Source organism: Cynocephalus volans, chromosome 6 (assembly GCF_027409185.1).
Source record: "Cynocephalus volans isolate mCynVol1 chromosome 6, mCynVol1.pri, whole genome shotgun sequence".
In the NCBI taxonomy this organism is placed as follows: Eukaryota; Metazoa; Chordata; class Mammalia; order Dermoptera; family Cynocephalidae; genus Cynocephalus; species Cynocephalus volans.
In genome coordinates, this window is record NC_084465.1 from 145,153,337 (window position 1) to 145,166,172 (window position 12,836).

At 41.3% G+C, this 12,836-nt stretch overlaps 1 protein-coding gene across 1 annotated transcript in view; it reads left to right on the forward strand.

Moving 5' to 3' along the window:
* Window positions 1-9,632, forward strand: part of APBB1IP (amyloid beta precursor protein binding family B member 1 interacting protein) — a 49,112-nt gene extending 39,480 nt beyond the window's left edge. Inside the window, exons 13-14 of the mRNA XM_063100918.1 lie at window positions 6,192-6,286; window positions 9,042-9,632. Of these exons, the coding sequence (XP_062956988.1) occupies window positions 6,192-6,286; window positions 9,042-9,557 (611 nt within the window). The 3' untranslated portion in view covers window positions 9,558-9,632. The remainder of the gene's footprint in view (window positions 1-6,191; window positions 6,287-9,041) is intronic.
* The last annotated feature ends 3,204 nt before the right edge of the window (window positions 9,633-12,836 follow it).

Sequence of the window (12,836 nt, forward strand, 5' to 3'; positions counted from 1 at the left end):
TCCCCTAAGTCTTAACACCAGCCCCAGCCAGATGCAACTATAGCTCTTAGTGATTTAAAGAAAAAGAGGAAGAAAACAAGGAAGGGGGGGTGGGGAGATGGAAGAAAGGAGAGGAAGAGAAGCAAATGGCTGGGCCTGCCTTTGGCCCACAGTGACTCTGCTCACTGCTGATCTAGGAAGTCTGGAGGGTGGGAGAAGGAGAAGGTGGAAGGAGCAAGGCTTCTTTAGGGTGGGGAGAGGGTTTGAGAAATCCTTTCCTCTTGGAAGGTTCTACGTACAGTAGACACATTGATTCTACCACAAATTTGTGCGCATCGACCCTAAGTGGGACCTTAATGCTGCCCATCAGTCTTACTACGTTTCTCTCTAGTCCAGTGGTTCTCAAGCACGGGTGACTTTGATCCCCAGGAGACATCTGGCAATGTCTGAAGACATATTTGGTTGTCACACCCCTCAGGGGGTCCTAGTGTCATCTAATGGGCTAGGGATCCTGGCTACCTACAACGAAGAATTTTCCAGGCCCAAATATCAATAATGGTAAGAAAGCCTGTTCCAATCAATATAATCTCCCAGTTTCCCTAATAATGGTTTCAGAGATACTTCACCCTCCTCAGACTTCCAACCCCCACCCCTTTTACTCTCAGCAGAGAAAATGGAATTCCTTGAACTTCCCATCACTAAACCGAACAACTTACCTGCACCTGCACCTCTCCTAGCCTGCATCACTTACGTTACTTCCTCACAAGGCCTATTCTTGCACGCATGCTCTGGTCCCCTGTCCTGACACCCGCCGGTGCACTGCAGTACAGCTCTGATGCTGATCATCTGGAGTTAGCATCAGACTCCACAAGTTAAAGGCACAACAAGGCTGCCATTACTCTGATGCCAGCACACTTTGGAGGTCCCCAGGCCATTCACACTCTGAGCTACCGACTACAAATTTGGGAGTTCCCACCACCCCCCTCAGCTTCAGCAATTCACTAGAATGACTCACAGGACTCAGGAAAGTGCCATAGGTATGATTAGTTTTATTATAAAGGATACAACTCAGGACCAGCCAAATGAAGAGACTCACAGGGTGAAATCTAGGAGGCTCCCAGAAGCAGAGCTTCCGCATCCTCTCCCTTGGAATTAGGAGTTTTACCCTCCTGGCACATCACTGTGTTCACCAACCAGGAAGCTCCAAGCTTCAGTGTCTAGAGTTTTTATCGGGATTTCATTTCATAGGTGTGATTGATTGAATCATTGGCCATGTGATTGAATTCAATCTCCAGCCCCCCATCTTTCCCCAGAGGTAGGGTTGGCTCAAAGCCCTAGCCCTTGGGTCTTTCTGGTAACCAACCCCCATCTCAAGCCATCTTATGACCATAAACTCAGGTGTGATCCAAGGAGTTCATGAATAACAAAGATGTTCATATAACATGGAAAATGCCAAAGGTTTTGGAAGTTCTGTGCCAGGAGCCCAGGACAAAATCCAGACAGATTTGCTCTACTAGACACTTCCAATCAACATTGCTCCCTTCTATGAATAAATAAATTTCAAAAACCCTCCTAGGACCCCACATCTCCCTCCATCTATTGCCCCATCTCAAAACCAAACTATTCTAAATGGTAAAAAAAATTTGCTGTCCTGTGCCTCTGTTACCCCATGGTGAATGCTCTTGCTGATCTCACCGATGGCCTCTATGTTGCTAAGTCCAGCTATTATAAACCCCACTTCCTATATGACCTTTTAGCAACATTAACACAATCAACAACTCCCTCCTTGAAACAATTTCCAGTACTGGCTTTCAAGACAGCACACATTCCAGGTCCCCCATCTCACCATCAACGTCTCAGGCCACTCTTTCTGAGCCTCCACTACTAACCCTTCTTCTACGCCACTTTACACTACCCAGGGCCCAGTCAACCCTAACCCTTTTCTCATTTTATACTGTCTGCCTAAGTGGTGGAATCCACTCCCAGCACCATCTGTGTGCTGACCGCCTAGAAACATATCCATTGGATCCAGGCTTCTTTGCCCACCTCCACACCCGTGTATCCAGCTGTCCACTCTGCAGCTTCACTTGGGTGTACACTCACACCGCACACTCAGTGTCTGTAAAACTCATCTTCTTACCCTCCAGACTTGCTCCACCATGTTGATCTTTGTCTCCACAATAATATCACCATCTGCCCAACTGCTCATGCAGAAAACACGCAAGAGAAGCTCACTCACCCCTCAAATCCAGTCACTCCCAATTTGTGTTGATTCTGCCTCTAAATACCGGTCAGATCTGTCATGCTCGTCTCCATTGCCCTAGAGTCCAAGCCTCCACGCCTCTTCACTTGGCCTGATGTGCTATTGTTCCCATTCAGCTCCCTGCATTTGCAGGCATCTCGCCCTCCACGAGTCACCTTTTTTTTAAAAAAAAAAAAAAAAAGATGTCTGGTAAGGGGATCTTAACCCTTAACTTGGTGTTGTCAGCACCACGCTCTCCCAAGTGAACCAAGGCCTGCCCTCATGAGTCACCTTTTTAAATGTAAATCTGACTTCTCTCTCCTACCTAAAGGCTTCCCAACACCCTCAGATAAAGTCCCAAATCTCAGCAAGGCCTACAAAGCCTGCATAGTATGAGCTTTGCTCATTTCTCCTGCCTCTTTCCCCACCCCAGCCCTCCTGCTCCTGCCATATGGGCCTGTAGTTTTGCCCTAGTTCTCAAAGCTCCAGGCATCGTCCTTCCTCAGGGACTCCACAGATGCCCTTCTTTCTTTTCATGATGTCCCCTCTTTCATGTGGCTAATTTCTACCTATCTTCAGGTCTCAAATTAATTGTCCTCAGTAGGCCAGTTGTCATTAATAACCTGTGTGACCATAAGTTTAGTGTCTGTTTCCTCCTCAAGACTTACATGATACATCATGAGGTCAGGGACAGTGTCTTGTGAATCATGTTCTCCCCAGCACTGAGAACAATGTCTGGCAGATAACAGTGCTCGGTTAGAATTCAGAGACAGTAAGTCTCTGGGACAATAAGTAAAAAAATGAATTACCATCTTGCAGAACAGCTCTGAGGATGAACTAAAATAATATATGCGAATGCCCTGACTACTAAGTGCTAAGTGAATGTTAGTTCATTCCTCCTAAGTGAATTGCTTAAAATCAATTTTTGGAGAGCACCATTTATTTATTTTATTTTGGAAAAACCATTGCAGCAGACTGATGAGATTCCCATCAATGAAAAAGGGGGATCTTGAACATGATGGAATATCTTTTAGTAGATAGTAAACCAACATGTTGATGCTAATGTAGAGTCTTATTTATCAAAAATTCTTGGGTCCTGTCACAACTGTCAGCGCTATGGAGAACAAATGTGCAATTTTAAAATAAACATACTGGGAGCTTTCCCAGCTTATTAATAAAATGCTTCAGTGAACATCTAAAGGGGAAAAATCCTCAATTTAAGCTTTTTTTCCATTTACGCCTTAGAATTTATTGCCACAAGCACCTGCTGTGTGGGATTTTTAAACTTTAAAGAGCTACCTCAGTGACTAGCTTGGAAAGAACTGAAGGTGAGCTTAGAAGGAACTGAAGCTTATTCTTTTCAGTCATACACGCATATACACACACAATGATGTGACTGCATCTTAGCGACAAAGACCTGCTTCACATGACACCATCTTTTAAAACTCAATTTTTGCCAAATGTCATTATTGAAGTTCCTCTCTCCTCCCAAACTCATCACACAAAATCAGTAGGGGTCTTGGAAAGTGTTTAAGAGGACTCTGTCCATCCAAGGGGCCCAGGTAATTCATTCTATATAAATGGTAATTTTTTTCTCTGACAATCTAGAGAATCCCTTTCTGCCCATCCATCCCCTTCCTCGTCTCCTACCTTTTCCTTCTTTACACAGTTGTGCCATAGTCATGGAGAAACACGCAGAAGCTGTGCAAGGTCACTGGCTGGGACCAGTGTGTTTCTGCTATGATGACAAATGGAAAACACCTGGATGCATTGCTCAATATCCAAAGTGTTTAACAACAAGTAATTCATTCTAAATAAATAGTAATTTTTTCTTTCATATTAGGGAACAGCCATGGAGGCTTTTTTATTACTTATAAAATAATTGTTTGACTTTAGCAAATGTTTCTAGTCAGGACTCTTTCAAAGTTATAAATGGAGACTAAGATCTTTTTTCTTATTATTCTGAAATAATTTCAAACTTACAGAAAAGTTGCAAAAGTAGTACAAAGAGCTTTCATGTACCCTTTACTCCGATCACCAAAACTGAATATTTTCTTACACTCACCATGTCATTCTCTCTCTCACCACAACCCCTTCAACATGTTATTCCTGTACACATTTTGGGAATAAATGTTATATATCATGCCCCTTTGTCTCTTAAGTCTTCAGTTTGTATTTCCTAAAACAAGGCGATTCTCTTACCAGAGTACAGTTCTCAAATTCCAGAAATTTAATATTTAATATTGATAGAATACTTTTAACCAATCTACAGTCCATATTCTAGTTTTGCCAAGTGTCCCCAATAATGTCCTCTATGGCAATGCATTTTTCCTGGCCTACCTTCAGTCTGGGAACATGCACTGCATTTAGTCATCTTGTGTCTGTAGTCCCCTTTAATTTACAGCTCACTTTGGATGTGTCTGGTGTTTCCTCATAATTCATTTCAGGTTACGCATTTTGGGCAGGAATGTGACATGAATGCTGCTGTTTCCTTCTCGGGACATCACAGTCAGTGGCAAGCCATGTCTATCTGCCCCTTACTGCAAACATCAGGGGGTTTTGTGTGTGTGTGTGTGTGTGTGTGTGTGTGTGTGTGTGTGTGTGTGTGTGTGTGTGTGTGTGTGTGACCGGTAAGGGAATCGCAACCCTTGGCTTGGTGTCGCCCACACTGCGCTCAGCCAGTGAGCGCCCCGGCCATCCCTATATAGGATCCGAACCCGCGGTGGGAGCGCCACTGTGCTGCCAGCACCGCACTCTCCCGAGTGAGCCACGGGGTCGGCCCCAAACATCAGTTTTGACCACTGGGTTAAGATATTGTCCAATTTCTCTCCTGTAAAAATTTTTCATTATGGACTTACTAGTTTGTAGAAAGATACTTTGAGACTATGTCTAACCGTCCTATTCCTCAACAGACTTTCCCTTCTTTCCAATTTCCTGAAGTTCTTAACGGTCTTCTTTGAGTTGTTATGTAGATGAATGGGTTTCTCAAATGATAGAAAAACTATTTGAAGGTGTGGAGAGCTGGCCACACTCTCCAAAATGCTTTCTAAGGAGCCAGAGAAATCAACATACAGCTTCTTCTATCTGATTCTCTCAAAAGTGTAAACCCTGAATAAGTCATACTTTTGTGGCAAAAGGACAAATAAAGAGGCAGAAAAATAAAATAAATGCATATCAATACTTTTGGGGGAAAAAATCTAATTCCAGGGTATATCAAGGATCAACCCATTTTACCCAATCCCCCATTTACTGTTTCTGTGTCCAAAGTACTTTTTGTTAAGGATAATGTTCAAAAGTTGTTTCTGTATCCAGCATAGTATGAAACTGGACAAATACATTTGAGAAAAATCTTCAACAATGGGATTTTTTTATAAAAAAAAAAAATAGGTTTTCAAGGTTTATTCTCCAATTACCAAAAAGTTTTTGAAAGCATTTAAATAATTGCAGGGCTGGCCAGTTGGCTCAGTTGGTTAGAGCACAGTGTCATAATACCAAGGTCAAGGGTTCAGATCCCCATACCAGCCAGTTTCCATAACAACAAGATAAAATAATTGCAGGGGCTTTATGTTCACCTTTCGTTTGTATCTTAGCTTGATGTCAAAAGTAATGACTCAAGAACCAGTAAGTAGGTATTGCCTTATAATAAATGTACGAAGAGGGTTTTTTGGTTTTTTTTTTTAAAAAAAAACGGTTTTTAAAAGCAGAACATACTATTCTCTGGGGTTCCTGTTAATCCAGATTTTTCTTTGCAGGCTTTATCAAATATTCACTTTCCCAAAACTCTTGGTGAATCTCATATAAAGCATCGCCATAGAACCTCAGATTTTTCATAAGTCCTTATGTACCGTACCATGACTGTGAATCCCTTTCTTTGGCTGTAGAGATATAAAGTGCATTGTATTTCCAGATTAACTTTCAAGAATGTTGAAAATGCCTTATTTTCTCTCTTCTTCCCTCTCCGGACTTAAAGCAGGCACCGCCCAGCCCAATGGTCAGATTCCCCAGGCTGTGCATTCTGTCGGCTCCGTTCTGGAAGAGGCCCAGAGACATGTTGAAACAACTAAGGTAAGGCCAGAGAGTGACACAAATGCTATCGTACTGTCACCTGTAAACCCATGGGCTAAACCAGTAGCGGTGTTCTAATAACTGCCTCTTTTAAAAAGAGAAAATACAGTTCCAACAACTGAGAGGTCATTATAATTTCATTTAGGTAATTGCTTTACATTTTTTATCTGAAAGTTACAAAGGCTAGAATTGAAAGTTAAAACCTACTTATCAAACTTAGGGAAATTGTAAGAATTTGTTTTAAATGCTGGAGGTATTTAGTTACATTTATTTTAACCGAACTGATTTTCTTGATTTAGTCAAGTGATTTTAGCACTCTCCAAAAGTGGCTCACAAGAGTTTAAGCCCTTGGGATTTATACTTATTTTTGATGTATGCATATGTCCTATATGAAGTAACTGGGCCCTAAAACCAGATTAGAAAACTACTAAAAGGGTTACACTATAAAACGTGCATTCCTTATTAAAGTCCCACATACATCCTCAGGGTGATGGAGAAGAAAATAAATTATAAAATAACAGCCAGAAAAAAAAAAAAAAAGCACAAAAGAAAAATAAGAACAAAGCAAAAAACAAAAACCAAAAAAAAAAAAAGAAAGAAAAAAGAAAAGAAAAAGTAAAATAACAGCCAGATTGGTATAAGTCTCCATAACTTTTTTCAATAGAATAGATTAATGGAGATTAATTTAAATCTAGTTTTAAAATATTGCTAATAATTATAATTTAGTTACTAATCCAATCCATAACAACTCCATATACTATATAAGTTCTGTTGAATATTTCCCATGTGCGATTCAAAACAAACTTAAATAATTGTGACAATGGCATACCACCCAGCTTTTTTTTTCTTTTTTTTTGGTGGCTGGTGGGTGTGGGGAACTGAACCCTTGACCTTGGTGTTACAAGGTTGTGCTCTAACCAGCTGAGCTCACCAGCCGCCACCCACCTAGCTTTTACAGTGGGTTTACTTATGGGCTTCTATAATTTTTCACTTCATTCACTCCATTCACTCTTCCATTTTGTCCCTCAGCCAGTGGTGGAAACAATTAGATCTTGGTATTCATTGAACTTCTTATAATTTTTGAAAACCACTTTAGGCTTTTAAAAGCTGTGTTTCTCTCACATTCTTAACTTTTCGAGCCTGATAATCTCATCATGCAATGCACTTTCAGCTCTTACTATTTTCATTATTTCTATAATGACAACTTGAAGGGAAGCATTTAAAAATGCTGAAAGAAATCAAAGAAACCCAGAATAGAAATCACTTAACTATGTGTGAACACCCATTCCCAAGCTGCCTGTTCAGAAATTTTTTTTAAACACACAAAAATTTCACCAGTTAATTAGCTTATCATGCTAAGTAAATAAACTAAGTAGAATAGAAACTCAATCACAAGGCACTTTGTTAGGAAAAATACTTCTAAATTTAATCTTCAGTGGTAAGACGTTATTAAGCAGAGAAAGCAATAAAATGGAATTCTGATAAAATGTAAATTTGAATGATAATTATCACCAAAACAGAGGGATTCAATTCAACTGCCTGAAATTCCTGGGGAAGTTGCATTATGTAAGTGTAAATTATCATCATCTATTCCACTGTTGACAGATGAAGTGCCATGCCCCTGTTAGATTTTAACCAAATTTGGTGTTCTGGATTCTGCCAATAGCACATGCATCATGATTTTACTTTTCAGAACTCACTCATATATTTATTTCATTTGATCTCACTTGAGATTTAGATAATAATAAGGATTATTGTGTTCCTTTTATATCTGATTAACCAGCCAACTTTTGCACAGTTAAGAATAGGTAAACTAAGGCCATACACCAGATGTCCTGATTCTCTGCTCACACTGCCTCCCCTGAAGCTGTTATGCCAGAGCGAGCAAAGCTTATAACCAGCTCCTCCCTAGAAGTCCACAGTCCTGACAAAAGGCACCTCTGTTCTCACTAATGCAAGGAAAAATTGACCCAAGAACAGATGGAACCGTTTTTTACCAGGAAAGGTGTGCTTTGTGCCTAGGTTTGCACAAAGCTTACCTGTACCCCAGCAAGAACTTCCGTTCACTTCTTCCCTTGAGTGGTCTTCATCCTCACCAAAGTAGGGCCTTAAAGCTGGGAGATGTTGTGAAGCTTTGGGGAAGCCCCTTAACCACTTCTCTGCCACCAAGGGTACCATACAGGAAAAAATAATTTTACAGACACCTGTTCCTGACAACCGAGCTTCACAACCAGCTCAACTCAGACCAACAAAAAATGTATCCCTGCATATGCCTAGGACCTTGGTGGCTGTCTTGGGAACCAAGGAGTTAGTGGGAAGCTCAGGAGAGCCCTTTGGCTCCTATTTTGAGTTGCCTTGGGCTGAAGGTAGCTGGTAGATAAAGACTGAGGCACCCCCACAAGGAGCTAAGATCTCTACCACTAAAGCCCTTAAGAGACACAGGGTAACTCCTTACAAGACGGGTCCTATGGGGATACACATGTAATCTAAATACAATAAACGCCTCATTGAGGATGGCCGAGTCTTCCATTTGCAGAAGACATGGTAGATGAGCACCCATTAAACAGTAAAGGCCATTTGGAGTCATTCCTCTATCCCAGAGCAAAGACGAGCTCATGAACAACCCTGTAGTCTCACTGACTGAGGGACTGAGGCTCCCCGGGGGCAGACAGAGACCTCACAGAGTAATGACACTGTCACCTCCATGGTGGCTGCTTTGCAAAGAATGATGAATGCTGTTGTCGTTTTGTTGAAGGCCAAGAAGCCAGCCCTTGGTAACCACGACCCAGGAGCGCCCAGGGCCCTTCACCCGCCCAGGTCCAGCCTCCCCCCGCCCCCTCCCGTGCGACGGTCGTCAGACACCTGCGGCAGCCCTGCCACGCCCTGCACGGCCAAGGGCTGGGGCGGCGGCTTCCCCGCCCCGCCCGACGACTTTCTGCCGCCGCCCCCGCCGCCGCCACCCGTGGGGGACGACGAGCTGCCGCCGCCGCCCCCGGATTTTCAAGAAGCGCCCCCGGACTTCGTGCCGCCGCCCCCGCCGTCTTTGGCGGGGGACTCGGGCTCTGATTTGCCGCCGCCGCCGCCGCCGCCGCCTCCTGCCGCGCTGACCCCCAAGTCCGCCAGGCCGCCCCCCACGGTCGCCAAAAGGCCTCCCGTCCCCCCAAAGAGGCAAGAGAACCCGGGACCCCCGAGCGGGGCGGGCGGCGGGGAGCAAGATTTCATGTCAGACCTGATGAAAGCTTTGCAGAAGAAGAGGGGCAACGTGGCCTAGGGGGCCCGGGAAGTGGCTGTGTGTGACGGGGACGTCATTTCTAACCTCACGTGCGTGTTTTGCTACTTCGCTGTCGTGACATCATGTTCATTTTAGATAAAGTGTTGAAATGTTCCGACTAGAAATGATGTAAAACTTTTCACTGTCGTTCAAGTGCATTCATAACCATTAACCTAAGACAGGAGTTAGAATATCTGCCTAAGTGTACATAGCGCGCCTATGTATTTTCACCTAAATAGAATTTATCTTATCTTCCAAGCCTACTAAAATGTTGTTTTCGGTTCATTTATTTTATTATGTTCAGAAGCATCAAATTAATAAAAGTTTCTCTTGAAGATGGTATTTCTAGAAATATTGTATAAATCTAGTGCACTATCAACACTATAGTATACTGAACTTTTTAAAAATCCCTTTAAAAACTACTATGTCTTCTTAAGTCTTGTTGATTTTAGACATCTTCTCCATCTCTACCTCTGTGACCTTCAGGATTTTCAGAAAAATCAAAAGGGGGGCGGGGAAGTGACAGGCAGAGTATATTCACTTTGTGACTCATCACTTGACTGATGGGGGTTCTAGACACACACTGTTTCGTTTGGCCTTTTTAATGATCGAATAACACAGTAACTGAAAAAATAGTTATTTAGATAGTTTTCGGATTCTATTAATACAATGCCATAAATATCCTATAAATGAAAATGTAGAAACAGGAAAAGGCAGTCTTAAATATATTCTTCAAACTGGAATGTTTTCCCGCAAAGATAAATTTAATGCCTTATTTTATTTTTTTGGTAGCTGGACAGTATGGGGATCAGAACCCTTGACCTTGGTGCTATCAACATGGCATTCTAACCAACTGAGCTAACCGGCCATCCTCAAATGCCCAGTTTTAATAACCAATTTATGCTAGGTTCCTGTTACCCCCATCTCTCCTCTTTCTAATTGGCTTCTGATAGGCCTTTTAAGATTTTTCTTAGTTTCACTTTCCTGACTGTTTTTTTTTGGGGGGGGGGGGGGTTGGTTTGTTTTTGTTTTTTATTGTAAAACTCCTCAAAAATCTCCTTGGGTAGAAAATAATAAATAATGCATTATTTGTTTAATTAAATAGATTAATTTTATGTTTTAATCTTTGGGAAAAATAAGGTCTAAATTGACACTCAAAACAAAACATTCAGGTTTTGGTTTCTTTTTTTCTTTTTGGCAGCTGGCCAGTATGGGGAAACGGAACCCATGACTAATCAGCCAGCCCCAGTTTTGCTTTGTTTTGTTTTGTTTTTTATTGCAGCCCCAATTTTAAGACCAAACTATTTAAGTCGTTAAAACTGAGAAGGTGCTCTTTAATTTTTCTTGAGCATGTGCTTGAAATAGGATAGAAGATAAATGCCTTACATTAAATTTCATCTCATGTATAATAACTCATTTGTTTTCGTTTTATGATGTTCTTTTGGTGTCAGATGCAGTAAAAAGACAGCTTTTCTGATACATGACTAAAGCCTGGTAATCATGCAGATCTCTGGGAAAATACAGAAGTATTAATGGCATAATTTTGTTAGAGACTGATTTGGAGAGTTAGAGGTAAGCATAAATAGGTAAAATAGATGTCTGTAACCACACAAAGTTGCCCAGGTTCCTTTAACCTGATGTAGATTAATGAACCAATCACGTGAGGCTCAGGACAAAAGATCCTTCATAAGGACTGTTACTGATCTGTATCAAAATTACGGCCTGGTTTGCAGATCAGGAAAAGATCCAGCCCACTTTATTAGTTAGGATTGTGACTTTATGTAACAAAACCAACTGGAGCAATGTCAAGGAAAAAGTAGGAGTTTATTACACAGTTCAGAGGCAGAGTCCCAGGAACCCGAGGTTCAGTGTGTGCCTAGACTCCCAGGCAGGCCTAGAACTGGTTCCTAGAAATTCATGTTCTCTTTGTAAACATTGTTACTCTCTTTGCACTATGATACTTTTCAGTTGCTATGATGGAAGACAGTCACTTCACAACTCTCAAATTTCTATCACATCTGTCTAGATGCTGGGACAGACCACCTGTCTGTCTTTCACTCCTCCTGGGAAAACTCTCTGAAAGAGCCTCTCATGGGCCAGGGGTCCATTACCCTCCTTTACTGTGCATCAAGAGGGTTCAGAGAGCAGGACACAGGGAACTGGGGAGGGGGGAGTGATGGTCTTCACAGAAGACTCAGAAATGTCACTTCAAATATATTCCTTACTTCACAAAGAAGAAATCAGGCCTGAAGGGTTGCTTAACACTTCAGGTCCTACAGACCTAGATCACATCCCAGGTCTCCTAACTTCTATCTATATCATACCTCTCCTTTATAAGGGAAAAACTGTAAAAATTCAAACTGATTACAGTGTTTGTAATTTGACAATATATAGTTTAAGAAAGCTACTGAAAATAATTGATTCTGTGGTCAAAATATTGATACTGTCTTAACTAGAGCAATTAGACAAGAGGAAGGAATAAAGGGCATACGAATTGCAAAGGAGGAAGTCAAACTGTCCCTGTTCGCAGATGACATGATCTTACATACAGAAAACCCTAAAAGCTCCACACACACACAAAAAAACTCTTAGAAATGATAAATTCAGTAAAGTTGCAGAATATAAAATCAACATACAAAAATCAGTAGCATTTTTGTACACTAATAACAAGCAAGCTGAAAAAGATATCAAGAAAGCAATCCAATTTACAATAGCTACAAAAAATTACATATTTAGGAATAAATTTAACTGGAGGTGAAAGATCTATACAAGGAAAACTATAAAACACTAATAGATATTGAAGAGAACAGAAAGAATTGGAAGGACATCCTATGTTCATGAGTTGGAAGATTAATATTCTGAAAATGACTATACTGCCAAAAACAATCTACAGATTCAATGCAATCAGTAGGAGAATATCAATCACATTCTTCACAGAAGTATAAAAAAAAAAAATCCTAAAATTTGCATGAAACCACAAAAGACCCCTAATAGCCAAAGCAATCCTGACCAAAAAGAACAAAGCTAGAGGCATCATACTACTTGACTTCAAAATATACCACAAAGCTATAGTAACCAAAAGAGCATGGTACTGGCATAAAAACAGACACCTAGACCAATGGAACAGAATAGAGAACCCAGAAATAAAGCCACAAATTTACAGCCAACTGATTTTCAACAAAGGTGCCAAGAATGTTCATTGAGGAAAGGACAGTCTCTTCAATAAATGGTCCTGGGAAACTGGATATCCACATGCAGGAGAATGAAACTAGATCCCTA